At 33.3% G+C, this 25,801-nt stretch overlaps 1 protein-coding gene across 7 annotated transcripts in view; it reads right to left on the bottom strand.

Moving 5' to 3' along the window:
* Nucleotides 1-606: 606 nt before the first annotated feature.
* LOC130653584 (kinase D-interacting substrate of 220 kDa-like) overlaps nucleotides 607-25,801 on the bottom strand; it is a 42,964-nt gene continuing 17,769 nt past the window's right edge. For 3 of the 7 annotated variants that reach the window (XM_057456098.1, XM_057456097.1, XM_057456099.1), the window contains exons 3-20: nucleotides 23,211-23,321; nucleotides 22,484-22,582; nucleotides 21,575-21,673; nucleotides 21,357-21,455; nucleotides 20,489-20,587; nucleotides 19,031-19,129; nucleotides 10,815-10,913; nucleotides 9,935-10,033; nucleotides 9,522-9,620; nucleotides 8,894-8,992; nucleotides 8,410-8,508; nucleotides 8,030-8,207; nucleotides 6,145-6,315; nucleotides 3,230-5,211; nucleotides 2,770-2,838; nucleotides 2,247-2,449; nucleotides 1,888-2,003; nucleotides 607-1,817 (exon numbers count right to left, since the gene is read on the bottom strand). In XM_057456098.1, coding sequence (XP_057312081.1) covers nucleotides 793-1,817; nucleotides 1,888-2,003; nucleotides 2,247-2,449; nucleotides 2,770-2,838; nucleotides 3,230-5,211; nucleotides 6,145-6,315; nucleotides 8,030-8,207; nucleotides 8,410-8,508; nucleotides 8,894-8,992; nucleotides 9,522-9,620; nucleotides 9,935-10,033; nucleotides 10,815-10,913; nucleotides 19,031-19,129; nucleotides 20,489-20,587; nucleotides 21,357-21,455; nucleotides 21,575-21,673; nucleotides 22,484-22,582; nucleotides 23,211-23,318 — 4,842 coding nt within the window. In that variant the 5' untranslated portion in view covers nucleotides 23,319-23,321 and the 3' untranslated portion in view covers nucleotides 607-792. Of the gene's footprint in view, nucleotides 1,818-1,887; nucleotides 2,004-2,246; nucleotides 2,450-2,769; nucleotides 2,839-3,229; nucleotides 5,212-6,144; nucleotides 6,316-8,029; nucleotides 8,208-8,409; nucleotides 8,509-8,893; nucleotides 8,993-9,521; nucleotides 9,621-9,934; nucleotides 10,034-10,814; nucleotides 10,914-15,779; nucleotides 16,098-19,030; nucleotides 19,130-20,488; nucleotides 20,588-21,356; nucleotides 21,456-21,574; nucleotides 21,674-22,483; nucleotides 22,583-23,210; nucleotides 23,322-24,679; nucleotides 24,865-25,025; nucleotides 25,044-25,801 lie in introns of those variants that run through there. The other 4 variants (XM_057456096.1, XM_057456095.1, XM_057456094.1 and 1 more) reach the window with 4 other exon arrangements.

Here is a 25,801-nt window from a genome sequence, read left to right as displayed (position 1 = left end):
TGTTGATCAGTTTTCCGATTTAGTATTTCGGGTTTTCGGAAAATTGGACACTTATTAGACGCCATAAAGGTCGGAATTATTTATATACACGCGTCATATTTTTATATATGTATAAATATACAACTGAAATTATAAAAAGTTATTTAGAGCTATAAATTAGCGCTGGTTGAACAAGATGAAAAAATACCACTGCTTTTCTCCACTGCAATTAACAATGACAAATAAACACCAGAGTGCCACTACTTAAAATAACACAAGAGGTGCAGAGTAATTCTCCTTCACCCTGTTCCTTCAATGCTATTAGGTGACATGGTGGTAGACTAATAAGTCCAAACTTGAGACAAAGGAAATATTTGTCCTTGAAACTTGACCTGATACAGTATTAGAAATTGGTGTCAGAAAACTAAAAAATTTCGACTTCCAAAATTATAGTCACGGTAGTTTGGAAGCTATAACCAAAAAATTGCCTCGTAGCGGAATCCCAGTCCCACAACCCGGTCGGAACAGGATTGGGGCTTTTTTTACCTCAACTAACAACTGAAAAATCTGTAGCACTGCCAGCGAAAGATTTGCTGAAATTCATGACACGTATCGAAACACACATGCTTGATGGTGGCACATTACGCGCTCCATTGATATTTTAAATTATTGTTCACAAGTATATACAAAAAAATATAGTTTTTTCTTAACTAGTAATAATAATAATAATAATGATAATCTCATAAATAAATAGAAAACTAAAATATTCGAAGACAATAAATATAGAAAAAATGTCTGAAATAAAAAAACTTTTTAAAATTGCGATTCCTTTTCAGTATTGGAGACGCCATGGGGAACAAATCTGTTCGACTGACCGACACGTCGTTTGTGATGACTGTCAAGTGACGACGATTTCCGAAGAGATGATTTACTAATTCGTAGAATTTTGACGGCATCAGACCTCGTAGTTCGATCTTCTTGTCTTAACAAGTGTTTTTCAGATTCTGAAGATGAGTTTGTATAGTTCGAAAGATCACGCAACTTTTTATTTTGAAAAGCAATTTTACGTTGATCACTATTAGTAACAAGCGGCGTAGTTAAGGTTACGTCGTCATCGCCGTCATTATTGTCATCAAATTCAGCTGGTGGTGTCATTGTCCACTCATGGTCTTCACCTAACATAGACATAGGAGGTAACGGCACGTCAGAAAGTGACGGAGGTCGCTCACATTTTATACTGTCTAACGTGTTTTGGTTTTCTGTTTGCGCGTGCTCTGGTGACGCATTTTCGTTGGCGTCACACACTTTGGCGTATTTCCAAGTTTTACGATCGTCAATATCAATGGCGATATATTCCTGCGAGGATTCTGACGAACTTAAAATGTCACGTGCTTTATATATGTGATTAAAACCAAGCTCTGTTTTAGTGTTCCACGTATCGTTAAGTAACAAAGTAGCTGGTGTCTTAGCCTTGGTCGCATCCTCAACTTTAATATCGTCTCTGTTTGAATATATGACCCCTGTATGGTTTGACAAATTCTCTAACTCGTTAGTCCTTTCGCTCCCAGAAATAGAGTTCAACAATAACCTAGTGCTAGGATCAACATCTGTGCTTGCAAAACCTGAGTCAGCTGATCTATGCCAACGAGGGTCGACGCTACCTTCAGGTAGAGGGGTGCTGTTCTCACTATCTTGAGAGACAGACTTAGAAGCAGTATTTGCAATGACTGGTCGTTTTCTCGTCGATTCAATCGTCACCCGTGGTGACGTATTCGTCGAATGCGTCGTATACGGCATATTAATATTCGACTCATCTAATGCGGGTAGTCGGGATACTTCTAAATCATAACGTATATAAAAAAAAATCCGGAACCTCTAGAATATAAATACCACGAAAATAAAACTTACTTTGAAGTCCGTTTAATAATTGTTTCGGAGACTCTGGTATCGACTCGGTTTGACTTCCCTCGCCATAACTCATATTGCGACTTGAAGAACGATAACTTGATGATTTATCCACACTCCTAAAGTTCACAAAAACAGTTAGCTAAAGTTTAGTTTAAAACTGAAGATTCATGTGTTAACCGAAGAGTGCATTTCGAAACACAAACAAAAGATAGTTTTCAAATTGGAAGATTTATGTTCGAATCAGAAAATATTGTTTTCGAAACAAGAGATTGATGTGTTGGACTGGGAAAATTTAATGCCATTACTATCAGCACCATCCTTTGCGAGTTAAAAACTTTTCTTGAAAGTAAAATGCTCACCTGTTTACACTGTTCTGTTCTTTACCTCGAGCATAAACAATCCATGATTTAAATAGCTGCCAGTCGCCAAACTTCATTTGCATCGCTTCGCGAAGTTCGTGCAAATCGCAAGTCATCAGTACGCGACCATTAACATTGTTCTCGTGTAGACGGGCCTTATAAACTGGCAGCAAAACTTCGTCTACACCTTCAATTTCCAATAACTAAATAAAGTGGATGGGTTAATTTAACTTGAGTTTATTTATCCAGAATTTCGTTTTCACGTAGTGACATATACTTTCAAATTTCTACTCGCAAAAAATATATCCATGCGAAAATTTATAAACGGAAAAAGATAAAAAAAAGAAACGGTATAAAAATGTTTTTAGAACACGATTTAACAGTCATGCAAAATTTAATAATAATTCGTAAAATTTTATAACAACGGGATTCGGATTGGTATAGAAACATTTTTAAAAAAAATTCTGTTGAGTTCATCAATATGAAGGTTATTGTGAGAGGTATGCAGAAAATAAAAGTCTACCTGATGAGCTACATCTTCAACAGAAAGTCTCAACAACATCTGATCTTCAACATTGCTTCGCCACATAAACTGAAACATTCAAACATATTGTTTAGATATAAATATAATTGAATTCCCTTAATATTCGTTGATCATTCCTTGGGTTGATTATAAATTGTTACTTATATACCAAAGTCTTCCTCCATTTTTCTTAATTTCTGCACACCCAAATATGCGAAAATAGGAACATTTATTATGTTTTTTTCGCGCCAAAATTAACGATGCGCATGTGTTCAAGATAGAACCAGCGACTAGTTGAAATTACGACCAATTCTAATTAAGAACGTGCTCCCTAAATAGGTGCGCAAAAATCGAGGACTCAAAAATAAACAGGGCGTAGAAGAGTAATAAAGGTATAAACCATTTGTAGTCATGTATCTGATACTAAGTCTGATACTAAGTCCATTTATAGAGTACGAACCTTGCTGCTACTCCCACCAGGTGAAAGCGGGAAATTGGATCTACTTGAAAACTGCTGCTGTATGGAAGGTTGTTTTGATATACTTCCACTTTTCATGGCAACTAAATAATCCACCATCAACTTGCGAATTGTCGGATCCATGTAAAACAAAAACGGCACAAATAAACGGACGTCGCCTACAGTTATGGCAGGTTTATGTGACGATATAAACGTCTCAAAGTACGTATTAGCGTTTTCTGAACTCATGTCTTGATCGTTGATAACGGGTATCGAATAGCCAAGCAGTAGTTGTAGACTTCTAATCGTCATCTTTCGATGTAAATCCAGAGACGCATCACAACACAACAACGTAATCCAACTAGCTTTATATGGCCAGCCGTCGCATAAGCTAACCCAAATTGCTAGTCGAGTCCATTGAAAGTTAACTTCAGAGTTTCTTAGCACACGACCGTTTAACGAAACTACATTCATAATTCTCTTCACATCAGCGAGCGTACCGTTCTCATTGTTTCGAAGCAAATGCGAAATATCTTCAGTTATATTATCCTCTCTCACGTTCAAGCTTTCACTTGATGGAAACTTCACTGTTCGTACGTTGGTAAGCAAGGAAACGTTTCCATTCCCCGAGGGGACGTTTCCATTCCCTGAAGGGACATTCCCATTTCCTGAGGGAATATTTCCATTCCCCAAAGGGATGTTCCCATTAGGGAGATACCCGTTGGTGTCAATATCCAGTGAACGAGACAACGTATCTGCGTTGGCATCCCATTCTAAGTCTGTTTCTTCGTTCTCATCAACAAAAGATTGATCATCCAATTGGGTACGCAAATCCATAGGAATTAAACCCTCCGTGTTTAGTTTCGGTTGATCGTTTATATAAAAAGGCAAGTCGATTAAATTCTTGAGATATTCTTGTGGGTTTATTAAAGGACCCTGCATATTACACAACGTTTCTTCCACTGCTTTTACAAGTAACCTTGGGTCCACAGACAACAATAGAATAAACGGACGACCCGGCTCTGACACTAACAAGTTAATAGCGTTAATTAAACTTAAGATTTTCTGTTGCTCGAGAGAGTCTAACAATTCCATTTTGATAACAATTCGCGTTTGTCTTCCAGCAAACCCATCGATGCAATCCAACATGTCAACGCAGATTTCTAATTCCTGCTTCAACACAGACAAGAAAGTTTCTTCTTGCATTCCAGCCTGTGTGGAGACAATTTTGATGCGCTTCTTCATTGGCAGCGCCAAACAGTAGATCATTAGAAACAGGCGCAAGGTATTGGCGAGCAACGCCCCACCAAACACGCAACAACACGCGATTTCTATGGCGATCACTGTACTTGGTCCTGTGTAACCATAAATACCAAACAAGAGAAAACCCATCCATAAACAGAGTAAAATAAAAATAGACAACACAAATGATGGAACACAGCAGCAGATCGTTTTCCAGCGTGTTTTCATACTGTGATTATTTTTAGCTTTCGCACGGTACGGACCTGCTTGGAAAATGCGATAAAGACGAGGAATAAACATCCCCAGGTCCCTCTCTATAGTATTGTTCAATTCCCTCGTGAAATTCACCAATGACGTCATGGGGTTGTCGCTAACAGAAACACTGCGACACAAGTCAATTGTTAAAATATGCACCGGGAGCATGGGTCGAATGTCTCCGATGGATGGTGGGATACAATATACCAGTCGTGTAAACCATAGGGCGCGGTTTAAAAAGTTAGTGATTAACAGGCCCAACCTATGTATTCGGTCTGACGTGCTAACCAAAGCTAACCGAGCAGACACTAAAATAAAAACTAACGAGAGGGTAATACAAATTGCTGTGGCGATGCCAGCACCCCAGGAAACTATTGGCCATACAAGTAAACCACATGTCACAGCAACAGCCATGCAAAAAATAACAGCAGGCATGGTGATGCTGAAAGCATGGATGGGTTCTTGATCGCGGAAGTCCATCAGTAGTTCTAAATAAGAGAATGAAATTTTAGCTAGCTCTTCGCACAACACAAATCAACTATTTAGCTAGCTCTCGATACAACACAAATCAACTGTTTAACTAGCTCTCGATCACAAATCCATTAAATCTAAAATTATATGCCAACACGTGTTGACATATAATTTAATTTTTTTAAACGTGAAATTTTGACGTGGTCTGTTCTTGGTGAAGCTTTAAGTGGAATAATAAAAACACGAAAAAGAGAAAAACAGGGAATGAATATTTTAAAGCATTTTGATTTTTCAACACGTCTATAATTTTCTTGGAGTCCCAAAAGGTCTTGTTTTCACTGCACAAACAAATATTTTCCCTACAGTAATGTGGTATAATATATCAGTCGACTTTACGTGTTTCGTCTCAAAACTTGTCAAAATACAACCAAACTGGTAAATATGAGAAACCAACCACAAGCAATTGAAACATAAATTATTTAACATAGAAAAATACTAAAAATAACGTCGGATTCAAACTGATATTTTTTTCCTTTCCGTGAAAAATGTCAGCGCAGACGATAGAAAATTATCCTTTTTACGACGGTAACGGTTTTAAATCGGCTGCCGGTATAAAGTAATGGGATCATAGATTTATGGTTCATAGATACTAATGGTATGTATGTGTATAGTATGTAAGAACTAAAATGAAAAATTATACAGCGTTAAAGATGCAAAATCGAATTCCTTCAAAATATTCTTTTCCCGTTTTTCTCCTTTTCGTATGATTATTATTCCACTTAAAGCTTCACAAGGAACAGACCACGTCAAAATTCCACGGCTAGGAAGAATTACTTGATTTTCATAAACAATTTAAATGACAATTTTATTATTTCAAAGTGACGGAAAAAAATATACCTCCAAAATAATCATTGTTAAAGCAGTGCTTTGCGAGAATAAAAACGGCTTACCCATAATCCTTTGAAGATGATTCGACTTTTCAACTCCCCATTTCGAATACAACCCAACCGTGAGTGGGATGGTCAACGAAGGCTCAACCAAAAATTCACCTAATGTTCTTAGCAAAAGTTCTTGTTGCCCTGTTGTATCCATTTTTTCAAATTCATTCTGGCTATTCGGATCTAGAACAAAAAATTAGTTTATGCAACTGAAACGCATCTATATCACATGTAGTCTGTTTGATAAGAGGCTGTGTTTGCTAACTCGAAATGCCTATAAAAAAATTGATAAATTTCTAAACTTTATTACCACATAATAAAACCAGAAACCAGGATTTATTTAATTTCACCCTATACTTTTAAGCACGGTTAGATAACTCACAGATCACAAGCGTATTAATGCACTTAAATAAAAAAAAAAAAAAAAAAATAAATAAAATTGAAGGTGTATTTACAGATAATGTACGAAAGAGAGACAGTTACAAAGATGACCATAACAACACTGTGAATACAGTAAACTGCCAGTTCTTTGCCCTCAAAGACAAGTCGGAAATTGGCCCGAAAAAGTAGGGATTTGAATAAGTGGGGGTTCGAATAACTACGATTTAGCTGAAAATGACCTACTTAACAAACCATAGAGCGAAGAAGGAAGACGAAGGGGCATAAAACAAACATGGCTAGTGGTACAATTCTTTGAAAAAATTGCCCATCTTGTTACCGGAAAATTTACAAAATCAGGTGACAATAAGGGAATAAGAATCCCTTTGAAACTAAACACCAATTAAACCTGTAAAATGGTTACACTTTTAGAGAGAGATTTATTTTTAAATATCAGTTTTTAAAAATTGCTTGATCCTTGAAACACACAAAAGTTACAACGAAGACATTTAAACTGAATATTTGATTTGAAAAATAATGAAACGAACCTGATAATGTGAACGAGGTTATCCTGCGCAAATTGAGAGGAGGGATTTTATTGTAAAACATTACCAGTCCCTTTTCACAGTGCAACGTTTCTCGTTTACAACAAGATATTTAAACATTTCTCCTCCTTTCCTACTACGATTCTACTATATCAAACATCTCTCTCTTTTAATGTTTTGAAAATCTAAAATTTGTCGATTCTACTGTTCAATGACATCCAATTAATAATAAATAAAACAGTAAATGTTTTAAAACACGAATAATGCTCAATTGAGTGTTGTGTTTTTAGATTGGATAATATTACCGGAAATGGAACTGTTTTGTTTCAACAGCAGAAAAGAATGGCAACGTAAGATTTCCAAAGAACGAAATATAAGAAAGAAAAAAAAACGCAAATATTATAATACTTTCTCTCTGATCTAGTAATCAAAGCTTCTCTAAAATACATTCTTTGCTAGAATTGATAAATAATGCATAAGACGAGGTTAACAGCGAAAAATACAGAATAAGAATGTCATGCGGCGAATTTCAACACCAGCCTTAGTATTAGTCAACGTACATGCGAAGTAGCCCAAATGGAACTTCTTCTACCTTCGACTGCACTTCTATCCCTTATTTTTCAGGCTAAGACACCGTTTATGCAAATTATTGGAAAAATGTGCTTGAAGAAATCATTTAAACGTAAACAAAATAATCATGGTAAAAATATCAAACTCCTGTGATTTTATAAAAGTATAGTGAGTTTTTATATATTAAATATTTATAAATAATAATTTATAATACATATGTTGAAAACAAGAAAAAACACCCTATGTTCTTCCGAACTGAAATCTGCTGACAATACTACTTGATATTAAACTAAGAAACGCAAACAAATTGTTTTTATTTGGTCATATTACAACCGGTAACTTTTCACACGTATTCCAGAGGAAAAGCAGAGCAAAGAGATGTTGCCATTAAATAATATACTTACTTTCACAGAACAACTCTGCAAGAACAGACGGCTGGCTGCGACTATCGATCGAGTGTGGAGTTTCTCCGTTTTTATTGCAACAATTTAGTAATTTGGAATGCTCAGGATCGGCGAGCAGCACTTCACACATTCCAGAAAATTTGTTACGTATCGCTATATGAAGAGCAGTGTCCCCTTTCTAAACAAGAAGTACACAGTCTAAAATGTTAGCAGAAAAAAAACATTTACACGTTGACTCTTCGAATACGCAATATCTATTCTGCATGTAAAAAATAGTTTTTAGAGTTCTTTACAGATGGAAATATAAAAACAAAACAAACAAACAAACAAACAAACAAACAAACAAACAAACAAACAAACAACAACAAAAATGTTAAAACCTTATCTGCAGCTTGCACATTTGCACCCTTGTCAACAAGCAACCTAACACATTGTGTGTGTTTCTTCTTAGCACCATTTAATAAAGGAGTTTCTCCTTCCTGAAACAGAAACAGGGCATATAAGCTGAGCTCAACACGGACTGAATTGATAAAAATGGAATAAAAAATTTACATATCAAAAAGTCTTATTATTTCGAACATCTTTGGAACACAAATTTTCGAGATCGACATTAGATTGACTGTATGTATGTTTTTAAACAAATTTATGTTCAGTAGGTAATTTTAAAGTGTGGCTATGTGCTTGAATTATGTGGAATAATGTGGTGCTTCTGTTCCAAAATTTATTACTATTTTTACCGCTAAAGTTTTCTAATAGTGATTCTTATTGTTAAAGAACACGGAGAAAAGTCGTTTTTATTTTTCTGAAAGCTCTTTTAAATATTATACACAATTTTTTAAAAATTGTTCAGTTTAGATGCCACACCTTGTTGGTAACCTCAGTATTGGCACCAGCTGCTAACAGCTCTTTCACTACATCCACGTGACCCTTCTCCACAGCGATATATAAAGCTGTCTTCTCTTCCTATAAAAGAAGGAGGCATTGTTAAGAACAGAAGAGTGGTGGGGATTCATCAAAAGTAATAATATCAGCAAATAGTTGAAATTCTCAATTCATAAACAACGTTCAATTGCATAGTTAATATGTTACTACAAATACATTTGTTTGAATTTCTTCCCGATGTGTTTGTTATCATTTCTATACTCGCTAAGACAACACTAGTACAACGATTTCAACTGATTCAATAGATTTAACATTTCGTTCTGAATCAACGACGCCTGATAAATAATCGATAAAATCAAGCTCATGCGGTTCTCTGGGTTGCTATAACTATGATGGATATAGGTGTCATTGAGTGGCTATGACATGTTCTATGTTATAGCGGTAAATATAATACAGATCTATTTTAAGACAGGAACTTCAAAAAAATACAAAAAAGCAAATAAATAAGGTAACAAACAATCAAACAAACAAACAAACAAACAAAACCAAAAAAATTACAAATACAACAATAGCAGTCCTGAACAGAATAACAGGTAAAATATGACCTTACCGAATCTACCATTTCAATTTCAGCATATGCGGCTATCAATGTTTTACACACCTTACCATGCCCCTCTGATGCTGCAAGTAATAATGGAGAATCGCCATTCTGAAAGAATGATAAGATACATATATATGTATTTCGCCGTTATATAAATGTTACAGGTTTTGATTTCTTTAAATATTTACAAAAATCGATAACTTATTTATTTCTTCTAGAGGTCGTCACTGAACTTCCCATGCGAGTGTACGTCAATTTTTTAGAGGCTTACGAAAATCATGTTTCCACACATTGGAGATAAATTTTAAACAATCTTAGAATTTGCACTGCGAACTAACATTGTGTTCAGTTACTGATAACAGAAAAAACTGTACTTGTTCTTAAAAAGTTTTGTGTGCTTTTTAACTGCTTTGCAGACTTACTTTATCCGGCATGTTCACAAAAGCACCTTTGTTTAATAATTTAGTGACGATCTCATCTTGACCTTCTTTGGCTGCCCAAGAAAGCGCCGACCTGCCGTCCTAAAATTAAGCCTAATATTATTAACCAAACAAGTAGAAATAGAAGAAGAAAAAATAATTTATTCACACATAAGAACAGCTCATTGTGAGCCTAGCATATTTGTTTACACGCGTTAAAAAAAATCAAAAAGTGAAAACTCGACCCTGGGTTGACATCAATTTGATGTTTAATTTACTTCAAATTTGAGCCTCGCTTTGCTTACAAATTACTTATTAAAAAACAACTTATTAATAAAGAAAACAATAGAAGCAAGTTTTTGTATTTTTTTATTTCGTATAGACTTTGATAGAGTAAGATTTTAATCGAGGATTTTTCCCGATATCTTTTCAAATCAATTTTTATCAGGTCAAGAAGTCAACAACTTTTGAGTTTTGTTATTGAATTTGCCCGTCGCAAGGCGAGAAAAATCTTCTAAACCGTGGTGTAAGTCCATTTTTAAAACAAAGAAATCGACCTTGCGTTTTTTTTTTGTTCCTCCGAGGTGTCTGATCAAAATCTAACCTCAATTTACGTGTTTTCCAGACTATTATCACGTGATAAGGCATCTTGTTTACTCACTAAAACGCACATGTGAATTAAAAGGTAAAATTGCTTAGAGAATATATAGCTAGACATACACAAATATCGGACAAGATGTGTTTATCACGCATATGTTATCTACACACACCAGCTTATCTCTGCTTATCTCTGCAATCGTCTAAAATTAGGACTTAACGCTCAGCACGTCATTTCAAGCAGACATCATACCACATGCTACAAAAGAAACAGGACAAAAAATACCTGATCAATAGAATTAACATTAGGGTTTTGGTCTAATAGTAATTCAACCACATCGAGGTAGCCTCCTTTTGATGCCATAATAAGGGGAGTCCAGCCATGCTACAACAATAAAAATATATCAAAATACACGTTATTTTACTGTTTTGTAGAACGAGATTCAATTGTCGGGAAACTAGAGCTAACATAACGAAAGTGTTTAAATACGATGGGTGTAATAGGTGTATGTCTGATCATACGTATTAGTTTTTACACGACTTTCATTATTTAAAAAAACGCATTAAACACACTCGATGTTATTCTAAGTAAAATCTTATAAAACATAAACAACTCTCTACAATCCCCCATCAATATATTAAGACAATAGAATTTTTTTAACCCTTATACACAGTTCGCAAAAAAGCATCAACTCTCGAATTCTCTGCAGCGGGTAGCCGGTAGCAATGAATAATATACGTGTAATGCACGTCTGGTCCCACAAGGGTTCTGAAATCTGAGAAAAATGGCCAAGCTGAGGTTAGCAACAATGAGTACATTTTGAGAGTTGGGATCTAACCAAATAACCTGAGATCTGAAATAAATGGCCTACATAACTAGTAATATTTATAAAGCTTACTTGCAGGGACAAACTTCGAAATTCTCCGACTAGTCTCAATATATTTGTGGCTGCTTGTAGAAAATAAAAAAACGCTGCATTAGACTTAAGCCAATAGCATTCTTACACAGCAAATTCTACAATCAAATTTTTATCTCATGTCAATAATAAAATAGTTAGTAGCTAATAAAATAACAACACATTAAAAAGGTATTTCAACGACAGTGCGCACAAAGACAGGCATTAAATAAACCCTGAAAATCACAGCAAGGTAAATACAGGTCCCTGTCACGATATGGGAAAAATATACCTGAACTGTAAAAATACTCGGTAAAAAAAAAGTCGGTAAAAAAAAGTCGGTAAAAATTTTCAGCCGGTAAAAATATTAGTACCTTAATCAAACTTTCGTCATTTTTTACCGTCCAAGTTTTGCTAACGTCACATTTTGACGACTAATTAAATCAAAAATCATATCATAGAAAAATCAAAGAATTTTTTTCACATTTTTTAATACCGATAAGGTATTATTGCTCGTCCTTTTAGACTCTTTGTTCGCCCTTCTATTAACCAATGTTTAATTTTAGAAGTTACGTAATATAATTACTTAAAACTGCTTTTCTATTTCACAAGTCGGCTCACGGTAAGTTCGTTCCTGCCGTCAATAGATGGATCATTAGGCTTACAATTACAGTGTCGGATGTTGTTGAGAGGGAGGGAGGGAGGGAGGGAGGGAGGGAGGAGAGTGAGGAATAAGAGGGAGAGTTCGAAAAAAAAGATAATAAGAGGGAGAGTTCGAAAAAAAAGATAACTTTTTCCAGAAAAAAACAAGTCATGAAATTAACGCGGTGCTGCATTGTTAATTTGAAGACTGTAATTACATGACTTGTTAATTAAAACACTGTTAATTTAATGACTTTTTAACAATAAAAAACCTAAAAAACATAAAAATACATTTTTTTTTCCAATTTTTTTTACTATTTACTCCTATTCGGACGATAGCTCAACGGTGTTCTTTTTTCAGTGATTTTTTTAAAATAGCTTTTGTATCAACATCATACTCTGATCCAAGTGAAAAATTAACTAAAAGCACTTCTTCCAAAATTTGAAATTTTTTAACATTGTCTATTCAAACAAAGAAAACATTTATTATGATTTTCAAACCGACTTGTAATAGAGGAGACCGCTTTACTACCGTGGATTCGACTGTTGCCGTAATTTCTGCTTCGTGTGATATCGCATATTATCAAATTCGCGTTAATTAAATGCATTTTTGAAAACAACCTTGCTCAATCGTGTTAATTAAATGCCTTTTTTAAAATAGTATCATTGAACCGCGTTAATTTCACGACCGTTAATTTCTTGACTCGTTAATTTCATGGACTAAGGTGATTGGTATCACAAGACAGTTGATTTGAAAGGTTTACCAGACCTTATTTCTTTGCTACTAAAAATATTGTTTTTACATACAAGCAGTGAGTTTTTTTGTGGTCTCCCATTCCAATTTTCTACAGAAATTTACACGCGCTCCAATATGGCAACCACTAAATCATTGCTTTTGTAATTCTTATAGACTGCACATATGTTTATTTATTTGTTTATTTATTTATTACAAATTATAAAATTCGGAATTATATGCCCCAAATTAAATTGCTATTAATTGTCTGTTGAAAACACGCGCCAACTTTATTACTACGTCAACATTACATTAGTATCTCGTTCAACATATAGACACTTAATAAGCAATACAATTGACCAGGTAATTAAATAAAATTGACGAGCTAATGAAATGAAATTGACGACTATGCGCTATTTTATACCAGTGGGCGAAATCATTTAGATACGTCATCAACGTGCAATACATTTTTTAATCGATAAAAAAATCAGGTATGAAAAATACAATATTGCCCGTTATTTAACCAACTGCTTAGAGCTTGTATGAAGTCAATTAGACAGTCCATCGTGTAGCACGTTACCAAGGGTATCTTGTAGTTAGAAGGGGAGAACCAATTATTTTGAGGGAATCTCCATGGTTGTGAAATTTCCTGTTTACCTGATTTTATAGCCGTGCTACGAATACACGAAATAACAAACAACGAATACGATATAATAAGGACGAATTTCCGATTACTCCCTTATAATAATAATATGTGTATTCTGTCTCTGCACAAAATAAATAGCTTTTCGGACCCGCGCTTAGTAATTTCATCACTTCGGGTAAACAGGCACGCAAGGCTGCACGATACAGATGTAATATGTGCACGAGGGGGGGGGGGGGGGGGGGGAGGGGGGGGAGTTTTCCGCCGACTTATTATTATTATTCCGAATATTTATACAGGGTATAGCCACTTCAGTGTTGGAAACACTGTTATCAATGTGGGTCCTGTGTTCGGAATGAACACATTAGGTATACCCCGGCATTACCTACCCAATTTTCTTCACATGGCATGGGTTGACCCGTAGCTGTGGTAAAGACACTTGCTAAACATGCCCGCGCTGTGGACCAAACCACAGACCATGTGATTACGAAGCGAACTCAATAACCAGAAGGTCACGCGCCATTACTTTTCTGCGGGCTAACGACTAGTCTAGTTTATTAAAACTCGTATTTTTTATGTTCAAAATGGCAGCGCGCAGCTTTATAATTTTAGTAACATCGAACAATTCTTTTACGTCAAAGAGCACAATAAAAAAATCTATTTATAAATCACAGCATCTTTTAAAACCAAGAACGTGATTACCTTATCAAAAGATGATTTTATATTTATAGAACAATTTAAGAGTCAAACATTAAAAGGGTAGTTATTAAGAGTTTCACAAATACGTTTCTGGAAAAGTTAGCAAAACATGTCACAATACGATGGTAAAATTTCATCGTGTAGAGTTTACAGAAGCCGTTCATATAAGAACAATTTTATAAGAACAGAGGTTGAGAAATAAGGCTGAAATCTTACCAGGACGATATTTTCACAGAATTAATTGTTGCGATTTGGGTATCAAAAATTTGAAATGTCATGTAAAGTAGAAAAATAAAACTGTCTCTAGATGAAAAAACATATTAAAAAACAAACCTTAAGTTGAACATGTGAAGAAAATTAGAACACTTTAGGGTGAAGCTAAATTCCCTGGTTCTTGCAACAAAATTTTGTTTTTATTGAAACAATTTTATAAAAACACGAGTCTTAGATTTAGCTCATTTCCTTATTTTGAACGCTAAGAACAACCCAAGTCTGAATTTTGCTATAAAGACCAATCTAGGAAACGAATTTTCTTAAATTCACTCACCTTAGCAATAACTATGACATAATATTCATATTTGTTTATGAACACAAAGCTGCATCACAACAACAAAAACATCTTATTTTCCCATAAAAAAGAAAAAATCCAAGACTAAATTCTGAAGTTGTATTCTTGCTATAAAGAACCAACCAGGCTGAAAACACTTGGAGATATACGCAGCCAGTTCCAGGTTAGATTATCTTTGTTCTTTCAAAAAAATGATGTTTTGTTTTTCTCGTTTAAGTAATTTTCGTATTAACCTTCTTTGACATATTAAAATTAAATCAATGATCGTCAAGAATCACTATTTTTAACTTGTTGAACACTGAGCATAAAATCCTAAACCAAATTTATTTTCAGACCAAGTGCACTTGTGACCACTCCTATTTGAAGACGGTAAACTGGGAGCTTAATATCTCTGGATGAGATTTGAAACAAAACGTTTTGTGCATGGAAAAGCATAAGATGTAAAAAAAAAATTATGAGGAAAACATTAAAACATATTTTGTTTCAAAATCATGCTCAATCTTATTTTAGTCAGAATAAGTATGATGTCAAAACCAACGAAGTAACAAATACTTCTACACAGAGCAAAGATATTCTTTAATTTTACTAAGGCTTCCACAATTAGGCTAATGTTGTTGTTCAAAAATTTAATCAACTACCGACAATAAACAGCGATTTTTTTATTTTTACAAGTCAGTTATGTTATGCTCTTTTCAACAGCAACCATTTAACAAAAATACCGGTTTCGAAACTTTCGCGAGATGGTATAACGGTAATAATTTGGCAGGCGTGATTTAAGTTGATTCAACATACCCAGAAGAATTCACAAAAGTACCGTTGAAAGTATTAGTTACTATAAAGACCTACAAAATTATTCAACTTGACTCGCAAAATTTAGTACCAAGGACTCAACTAAACCAGTCACGCAATAGGTGCTAAAAAAAACGATGTTATGGGACAAAATGAGCCAATCAAATCTCTCAACGAGGACATAAATAAATAATATAGCTATACAAGGAAAGAGCGTGTGTAACGTGTAAAACTAACAGATATCATTAGTCCTTTTAAAAAAGCGCCTTGTTAAAAATTACCTTTTTGTATTCTTCTAAGCTGCTACCCGACATCGTAAATTCAGTATCAAATTCCCTTTAACAAGCACAAACTTCTAACATCCTAATTTCTTAACAACCAACTCGCTTACAGAGGACTGCAGTAAACAATTAATCACACGTTGATAAGTTATTAGATGTTATGAAAAAAAACCTACATCGTTCCATTTTAGTATCATTTTTTTAACTCTTTTAACGCTAATCCAATTACGTGGTTTAATTACACCAACAGATCATCTGTAATAATTCAATAAAGACAATTAGAACACATATTAAAAGAATTAACATAATACGTAGATCAAATTTCATTGCCACTTTAGTTAAATTCTTGGATTGGGTATTTTAATGCATGTTTTTAATCCTGAACAGGCAAGATTGTCGTGGCTTTTGCGAACACTGATTTTGTGTGCTATAATCTGTTATGAATTTGTCCCTCCCAGGTTGCACTCGTCGATAAATATTTAGGCAAAAATATAACACAAAAGAGAAGGCCATCTTGTCTATGTTGCTCATTTAATTCACTTCCCAAATGTTGCTTTTTTTGTTTTTAATGCTGTAGAATCTTTCCTAACCCTTAAATGAAGAATTACGTAATATATACTGTCAAAAATTGATCAAAAGACGACTCGCAGTTGGACCGCCATTACTCCAGAAGAACTACGTTATGATGAAAAGTACATGTTTTAGAAAGAATATGAATTAGGCCACCCAATGCCACCAAATATGAACTAATTTTTAAGCCACTAATTGCAACTGAAGTTTCAGAAAGTAATTAGTTTTTTTTCAAGTGTTTTTTGTTTCAGAAATGGGTGCATATTCTAAGGGTTTAACAACTAATCCGGAAAAATAAAATAGTCAATTGAACCACGTGCACGTGATATTTGGTTAAAAGTTAGTCCAACTGACTTGTTTTAAGCAATTTTAAATTCTGCCTCAGTCCCTCTATAACAACTTACAAGTTTAAAGTTTCGTTAACCGTTTGAGTTTAATCTTTTAAAGAAGTTCTGTTTAAAGACATGAGTTTTTTGATTGGCAGGGTTTGCAACAACAAGTAACAACACTTAGTACTGATCTTCGCACAACGAAATATTGCTTGTATTCATTTATTTAATGATTTATTTTTTCATTAATTTACTAACTCACTCATTCATCCTTTCATCTACCCACTCATTCATCCGTTCATTCATTCATTCATTCATTCATTCATTCATTCATTCATTCATTCATTTAATCATTCATTCATTCTCTTTGCTTAAATACAAATAATTTACGAATTTAATAAAATATAACCTTATTAAATCCATCCAGGATGCACGTGCCACAAACGTCGCACGGTGGACGATATTACAACTGCACGAGGGTACCGCTACAAAATTAGACGGTGTTTTAAAAAGACTTCCTACCATTTTTAATACAAAGTTTTATGACAAAGATTAATTCCAGCGGGGATAGCTATAACTAAAATATGTCGCCTCATATTACCTTAAATTGTCTTCTTTTAACTTAAATGATGCAACATATTGCTGCAAGAAATACCAAAGGAGGCGACAACGCATATAATTTTGCATGACACGAACAAACAAGACACTCTCCTCGTCCTAATGGCTTTTTTTAAGCTGATTAAACTTTAGTTTCACACAGAGATAATCAAGGATAATCTAGTTTTGCTTAAAAAAGAGCTCAAAACATTATCACAAACACACAGACAGCTTCATTAACGAAATTTGATTATTTTTTTCCGTTTTCCAAACGGAATTGAAAAACATGATGACTTAACATATTTTTTAAACAATAAAAACACGCCTAGCGACTTCACACAAAAGAGGTTCGGTTGAGAACTATATTTGCATAAGAGCTATGTTACATTCACAGTAGGAGGTCACTAAATCATGACATACTATATACTTATCAGTGCATGTTTACATCCTTAACGCATCGAAAGAATGATTACTATGAACATCTTGAATGCACGGAGACAATTACGGAGAAGGCATGTTAAGCTTGTTACGTAATTATATGACTGGGTGTTTCATTGCAAAGAACAAAATTGATTGTGCTTAATCAGATTGTAGACGTGTTTTTAGAATTAAATTTTGATAATAGCCTGAAACAGCTAACTTAAAAAGATTAATTCCAATCCGTTTAGTCTTCGGAATTCTCCACTTTACTTGGTTTATTTTTTTATTATGGAAAAAACACGTTACAAGAGATCAATTTATATTTTAAGTAAACAAAAGTTAAATTAGCCACAAAAAACATTCTTTTAATGCTCAACCTAAAATGTAATATTTTTTACCCTTATCAATCGATATCGATCACTCAATCAGTCACATCACATACAAGTGATTGGCTCACCATAAGCACGAATCATTGAAACCCTCGTTACATTTACAAATTTACAAAAATAATTCTTGCGCGAGGTCCAGATGCTAATACATTGCAATGATTCATTGTAACAAAAAACATAAAATTTTTCTAATACGTGTAACTTCACAGACCCATAACTCAGTCAGATTTTTTTACTATCTAACTAAAAAGATGATTAGGAAATAGGACATAGCAATTAAAATTTCTGCTGTACTAAGCAGGTTTTGAGAGAAATTATATCTGAAAACGTGACTAAATGCAGTCCTGTTTGAAATTCAAAAAGTGGGAACCAAATTTCATCTAATTAATACCAGACATCTCTATAATAGTACTTATTTTTCTGTTCATGTGTTAAAACAGATTGATGCTACAGAACACACGAAATATAATAAAGATGGAAGATATATCAACGCGGAAAATATCTATTAATATGCACATATTATTAACTTTTAACAAGTCCAGCCCCTCTTCTTATAAGGCCAATGTGATGTTTAACAGAGAACCAGCAATAAACATGCACGGGTCGCAGTATAAAAATGTTGCACCTTCTTTGTGATTTTTCATATATCTAAGTCTCAATTTTGATTTGTTTATATTGCTTATATATTGTTTATATATTGTTTATATATTTGATGGGTAAAAAACTTGCACTGTCAAAAACTGCCCACCCAAAACTTGAAGTGCCTAGGCAACCAATTACAAGAAAATATGGAAATAAATCACGTAGGGAAATAGGGAAATTGTATATAGTTGATAGCGTCCATCTGTTGCAGTACGCCTAATAGATAGCACTTGACATGAAAACTCCAGCAATCAAAGCCAACACAGTGAAAACAATGGTGGATCAACAAACAGATAAAACTTACTGTTCCAGCAGTATTGCAATTTGCTCCTTCAGCAAGTAACACTTGAGCTACTGTGTAATGACCTTTCCGACACGCCCATGTTAACGCTGAGGTACCATACTAAATGAAATACTTCATTACAACACTATCTTAGGATGGCATTAAGTAAAGCTTTTAGGTTCCCTAGAACTACCAAACAGGAAGGAATACAGTTTGGGGACAAGATTAATTTTTTAGACTGATCAAGTTTGCAAATTGGGTGAGATAGCCGAGAATGATATTCAGGATTTAATTATTGTGTTCGTCAACCATCTGAAATAGATAAAAAAAAATTAGTTTTTTTTACAAATGTACACGCTCACGACTTTCATTAACAATCAAATAAAATGGATGTAGTAAAAATTTTAAACTAATCTGTGGAATAAAAAAGATTTTAAAGACGTTTAATATTTTAAGCTATTTTTTTTTGACAACATCAAATAATTACATTGCACCAATTAGCGTTAAGCCAATCAAAATATGTGAACCAACATTTCCTATTTACAAAATTCAAAACATTTCATGCAGAATAACGCGCAAAACAAAAAGGAAAAGTTAGTTATAAGTTATTTCCAATAAAATTTAATTTGTTTAGAAAGCTTAAATGTCGATATCTCACAAAACAATTTTTGCTTGATAAACCTCTACGTTTTAGTCGAAATGGTACAAGCATTTATGAAAATGGAGACAAAACTATAATATTAAAGTTCTAGGCATACTAACTCTCAAACGGTATCTGTTTTTTTTCTTAAAAGTGAATTGTTATGGTTTTATCACAGTGTGATGGTAAAAAAGCACAACGGAGAAGCACAAAAAGTGACCTTTCGATATAAATTAGGAATTAAACCTTTTAAAAAGCAAAACCCAGACACCGTTTTAGTACTCAAGTGGAGTAGATTTGAATGGTGAGATTTTTTTACGATAAGCTGTAAATGCGTTTACCTTTTAGGTTCTAGAGTCGGCAACTCGCAAAAGGTATTTTTACGCCTTCCCACCTAATTATTCTACTACAAAAATAACACTATTTGATTGCAAATTTATCTGGCTTCAAAAATATAGGTTTATATTCTTTTATTTTGCAGTTTAAGAAATATAGACAGTATTCTCAGCATGGGTAATAGGTGAGATTCTTAAAAATTTTCGCAAAAGATATTTTCATATTTTCACACACAAGAAATCAAGAAACTGCACTAAAATCACAAAACCAAATTTAAGAAACCTTAATCCTAAAAATAAATTAAAAACTGCAAAGAAAATTAAACCATTCCTCATTAATTAAGAGGTGGAGTTGTAGAAAGAAATAGATATATAATACAATAAACCAAAATGATAAATTCGGATAAAGTTTCCAAAAAGCTTTTAAACCTTGAACTGCAAATATAAATTATTCAGAAAATTCTTTATCATAATTTTCAAGATAACTTTCAAGCAACCTCCTACCTTGTCAGCCTCATCAGCTTTGGCACCTGCTCTAATAAGTTCTAAAGCAACATTTGCATGACCACGCCCACTCGCCCATATTAAAGCTGTCATATTATGCTACAAATTGATAACAAAAGCTTTTAATCATAGGTAAAAAAAATATACTTGATAATTTTCCTACACTAAAATTGTTAAACCCCTTTAATAAAGCAATCACCCCTACAAACCCCTCGTTTGTTGGGCGATCGCTATGCCTACTGCCTACATTGATTCCATGCTATCTCCTTAACACATGTAGTAGACAGGTCGATGATACTACCCCCTTGCCTCATACCACGAGGTCGAGGATACTACCCCCTTGCCTCATACCACGAGGTCGAGGATATTACCCCTTTGCCTCATACCACGAGGACGGGGTGTGTATCGCCCTTAAAACATAAATTTTTAACATGTATGAGAGATCACCGAACAATGCACAGCTTAACAGCCAACTGACCAATTACACTGCCGAACTTGTTAGGCTGTTTTACACATGGGAGAGGGAGAGGCATGGGGAAGGGTCCATCATTAGCCCATAATATAGGCTAATCTTGGTTTTTACATTCATTCACAGAAGAGGGTATTATGAAAATTACAATTCATCAGTAAAAGATTTTTTTGACAGACGTACTACCCACGTCAGCCGCAAGGATAATTATATAATCATTGTCATGTTTATATTTATACAAAAAACGAAAACAAAAAACACAATCATAAACCACGTCATGAGCACAGATAAAAAGGAAAAGTTTTAAACAAGAAAGTGTTTGAGTTTTTACTTGCACGTTTACTTTATGATGGGACTTCACAGTATTAGACAGTAAATGTAATCATGTTGACAACTTACTTGCCCCCTTTCACATGGGTTAGCTCCATAATGTAGTAGTTCGTGTACTACTTCATATTGTCCTTTATATGATGCCCATACAAGAGGAGTCCAACCACCCTTAAATCATACAACTAACATTTAAAGCACGAAAGTCTGCTTGGTTTAAAAAACTTCAAACAAACTAAATAACAATTAGTCGTGTATGTATGTGCAAAAAAAGAAATCAATCTACACACCAAGTCTGCCATGCTGTGTTTTGCTCCATATTCTAACAACGCAGAAACGATTTCACCATGACCTTCTTTGGAAGCTGCTATCAATGCTGTCCAACCATCCTAATAATAATGGATTGCTATTTGTAATCATAAGAATGGTCCAGACACAATATGTTTATTTTAAGAAACTAAAACAATTTTATTTATATCAAAGTTTATAACAAGTTTTAATTTTTTTTATATATATATTTAACTCGTATACGAAAATATTTTAGGCCGCATAATGATGTCGTTTTTACTGTTCTAATTTGTGTTGAATTTAGTTTGTCCTTAGGGATAATCAAACAGTTAAGGATACCTATTTATATAAGCACGAATAAAATTTGGAAGGCTGTGTGTTTTTTTTGCAGATGTGTAGTAGCCTACAAACAGTGTTTAAAATGCAATAATCACTTTTTCTAACACGTCTTTTCAATAATATTAATAAGAATCCATGTCATGGACCACAAAGTCCTCAAAATCACGTTGATATCAGCAAAAAATTGCATGTCTGCTGTGAACACTGGTAAGCGAAATTGGCATCCAGTACATAGTACTAGCCTATTAAAACTACTTGTGGGGTCAAACATCAAAATTAGTTTATTTATCGTCTTGTTATTCTTTGTGGAGGGGTTCCATGCAAGAATATACAGAAGTTTAAAATTTAAATCTGTTTGTGGAAAACACACATATTTCAGCACCCTCTAGGTATACATTACACCATGAGGTGAACAAAGATACATAAAATACTCCACAAGCAAGGAAACTACTTGTTTTGTATTATTTTATTTATGATTATAATTTTATCTGGTTTTAAGGCCTTCTGCATGAATCCATGACGCCATTGCTTTCAAAATGTATTTAAAGCTTTTAAAAAACAATGGGACTTACATCATCTCTTGCATTCGTATCAACGTTATGATAAAGAAGTTCATTCACAATTCTCATGCAGCCTCTTTCGGATGCACTGATTAATGCAGTTTGGCCATTCTATACGAGAAATTTACTACAGTTACACCCTGATTTTTTAGTCAACTTAAAGAATTCCAAGGTCCCCCAAAATAGTTTAGAGTTCAAATAATCCACTGGTAAAAAATTGGGGTTGCTGTAATTATCTTTGTCAGACATTACTTCAATAGCTGAATGGCTGTCTTTTTAAAGGTAGATTTTCACTCAAATGTAGGCAAGATATATGGAATGTGAATGATCAATAAAATTTCCATTATTACCAAAATAGAAAGTTTGTGAATAATAAATTAAGTTTCAAACTTTTCTTGGGGCAGAAACAGAAAAAAATTACAAAAAGAAATAATTAGCAGAATAGCTAAATTCAAATTAAAGTATTATTATTATCCTCATGGTTCTTGTGAGTAGTCGTTCAGTTTAATGCAACAGAATAACACAAGCACACAAGACACACAAGCTTTTTTCAAACTGGTGTCTAAAAAGTAACTTTAACTGTACAAAATTAAAAACCAAAATTATAACTAAAATAGATAAACAAAAATGAGGATCCTGTCGTGCATATAACGTTTATCAGTGTGTCTATAACTTAAAATCAATAAATATTACCAAAAGTTTAACACAGATGAAATCAAAACAAGAAAACATAGCATACACTATCCCTTCCATCAAGGTTAACTCCTTCTTCAATGCAAGTGATCACTCCTTCCAAGTCTTCATCTTCAATGGCTTGAAACAGCTGAATTTTTACATCTTCTTCCATCTTCTAGAGAAGAAGATAATCAAGAAAAATATTTACTTGCCTAACACATCAAAATATTCCAGCAAAAATCATACAGCATGAAAAATACCACAACCAGGACAGATGTTTTAGACTTCTACATAAATAAAAATTAAAAAAAGTTGAGTAATCCAATGAGACATTCATCTCAGTATACAATGGAAGAGAGTTTTAATGTGGCCGTAAAAAATAAGCTGTTTAAAAAATATACCATAATTTTGTAAGTGAAAAAAACCTCGAATATAATTTGAAAAAAATAACTAGATTGAATAAAAGCACCATTTCACTTTGTATTGGTGTCGTCATATTTATTTATTTATATTCGTTTGTTACATTACAAGTCATAATAAGCATCACTTCAATACATTACATACAAAGTTCTTAAATCAGCTTTAAATTAAACATTATTACTGAATCCCAAATAAAAATAGAATGGTCTCGTCTCAGGTTGATTTAAGATTAAATTAATAAAATAAAAATTTTGCAATGAATTGATAGACTTCGTACAACAGACGACCAACATTGGAAGTATCTTATATTAGTATGTATAATTTTATCAAAATACGAATGCCAAGTATATTTATATAACTCTATGATGGCATCACTCAAGGGACTACCTGTCAATTAATAGTAACATAAAAGAAAGACACAACTAAATTCGCAGCCTTTTTTGTGTTCCTAACAAATCCAATCTAATTAGATTGTTAACTAGTGCCAAAACCAAGGGATAAAGACTGAAACCATAATCCTTACTTACAGGGACTTAATTAAAAACTATCACTTCTATTTTTTTAGGTTTTTAATAGCTAAATTTTATTTGTAATACAAACTAATACACAAATTTTTTTTTGATATTGGCTTTTTAACTTAAACATACTTGTGCATAGTTATATTGATAATATAATATAACATAATAGTAATAGATAGCAACCAGCATATCAGACTTTACACAAAGTTAAGTTTTTATTTCCTCATTCAAACCTTATAAAATATTTCATTTTTAGAAGATAATAGCATTATCTCGAAGCCTTACATTAAAAATGTCACTGCAACATATAACATATTAGCACCCTAATTTCTTTTACCTCGTGTCTATCCTTGCTTATTCAACTTGCTGAAAAAGACAATAATTCTTTCACACAAACTAATTGGAGTACAACAAGATAAAGCAAAAAGATAAGAAACACACAGTATAACATGTTTGGCACTTGGTTATTAAGTTCTGTTGTGTGTAGAAAGTCACAAAAAACAAAGTAATACCACCAATTTATTTTTACCTGAGCTTTCAGAATGACCTAGTCATGTTTAATACATAGAATAATATATTTAACACAAAGTGCTACCTTGCTCAAGTTTTGCCATGGTTGAACTGGTATTCCACATTTACCAAAATAAACTTTAAATTCCATATCTATTTCATTTCAAGTAGAAAGATGAAACTCCTCGTAACTTCAATTTGAAGATGCAAAGAATAACAAGGTGTGATTATCTCATTTTGAAAAGAAAGATGGAGCAGAATTACTAGCCATTTTTTTTTAAAGTAACACATATCACATTAAATAAACACCTGTCAATTTTTGAAAAACTTTTTATTAAAACTTCTAACTCATTCATTATGAATGTTAAATTTATAAAAAGAAACAAAATATAATAATTGGCTTTCATGAAGAAAATTATCACAGAGCTTACCATAAATTATCTCATCTTCATTTTTGTCCCTCAAGAATGTTGCTTTTTACGAAAAAATATCTACCAGTTCTAGCATGAATTATTTCACTATGGCCAATAAGAAAACCTTTTTGTTTAGTGCAAGGTGAAATTAAATTTAGTATAGACTAACAATTTTTGAACGAATCTTAATCAATTTGGCCTATTTAAAGCAAAACAAACAAACTTTGTCGTAAGTAAGAGCTAAAAGGATTTATGGAAAGTTTTTGTTGTAGTGAGAATTTTACCAAATAGGTTCAAAACATTCTTGTCGACAAAACATAATTTCTCTTAAAAATAACAATCCCAAAAGACTGGTTTCTTTTTGCTATAAACAAAAGTAATTTAAAAAACGCCTTAGTCCTTTTAATCAAATATATATAGATTATATATATAAATATATGTAAAACAATGTGAAAACAAGTCAAGGCTAATATACAAGAACAGAAAATATAAAAGCATGTTGCCCTAAAACCTCCAAGTTAAAGTGTCAATAATGTTAAAAGATTTAAAACAATTAGATTTGCTAAACACTAAAGGTGGAAACAATAAAAAACACCATTAAGCTACTTTTTTCCATACTAAGATGGATAAAAGATTCTTGATGTGTTTTGTTTAAAGACCTATCAAATGTATGCACATAGTCATCCAATTTCCTTATCTATTTTCTCAAATATCGCAAGCGTCATCAGCACCATGCAATAAAAACTGGCCTCTTTGATTGTACCTATAGATTCAAAGGCTGAAGCTTAAGGTTT

This window comes from Hydractinia symbiolongicarpus, chromosome 8 (assembly GCF_029227915.1).
Source record: "Hydractinia symbiolongicarpus strain clone_291-10 chromosome 8, HSymV2.1, whole genome shotgun sequence".
NCBI classification, from domain to species: domain Eukaryota; kingdom Metazoa; phylum Cnidaria; class Hydrozoa; order Anthoathecata; family Hydractiniidae; genus Hydractinia; species Hydractinia symbiolongicarpus.
Note: the sequence above shows the minus strand (reverse complement) of the source record. Positions and strands in the feature narration are given on the sequence as shown.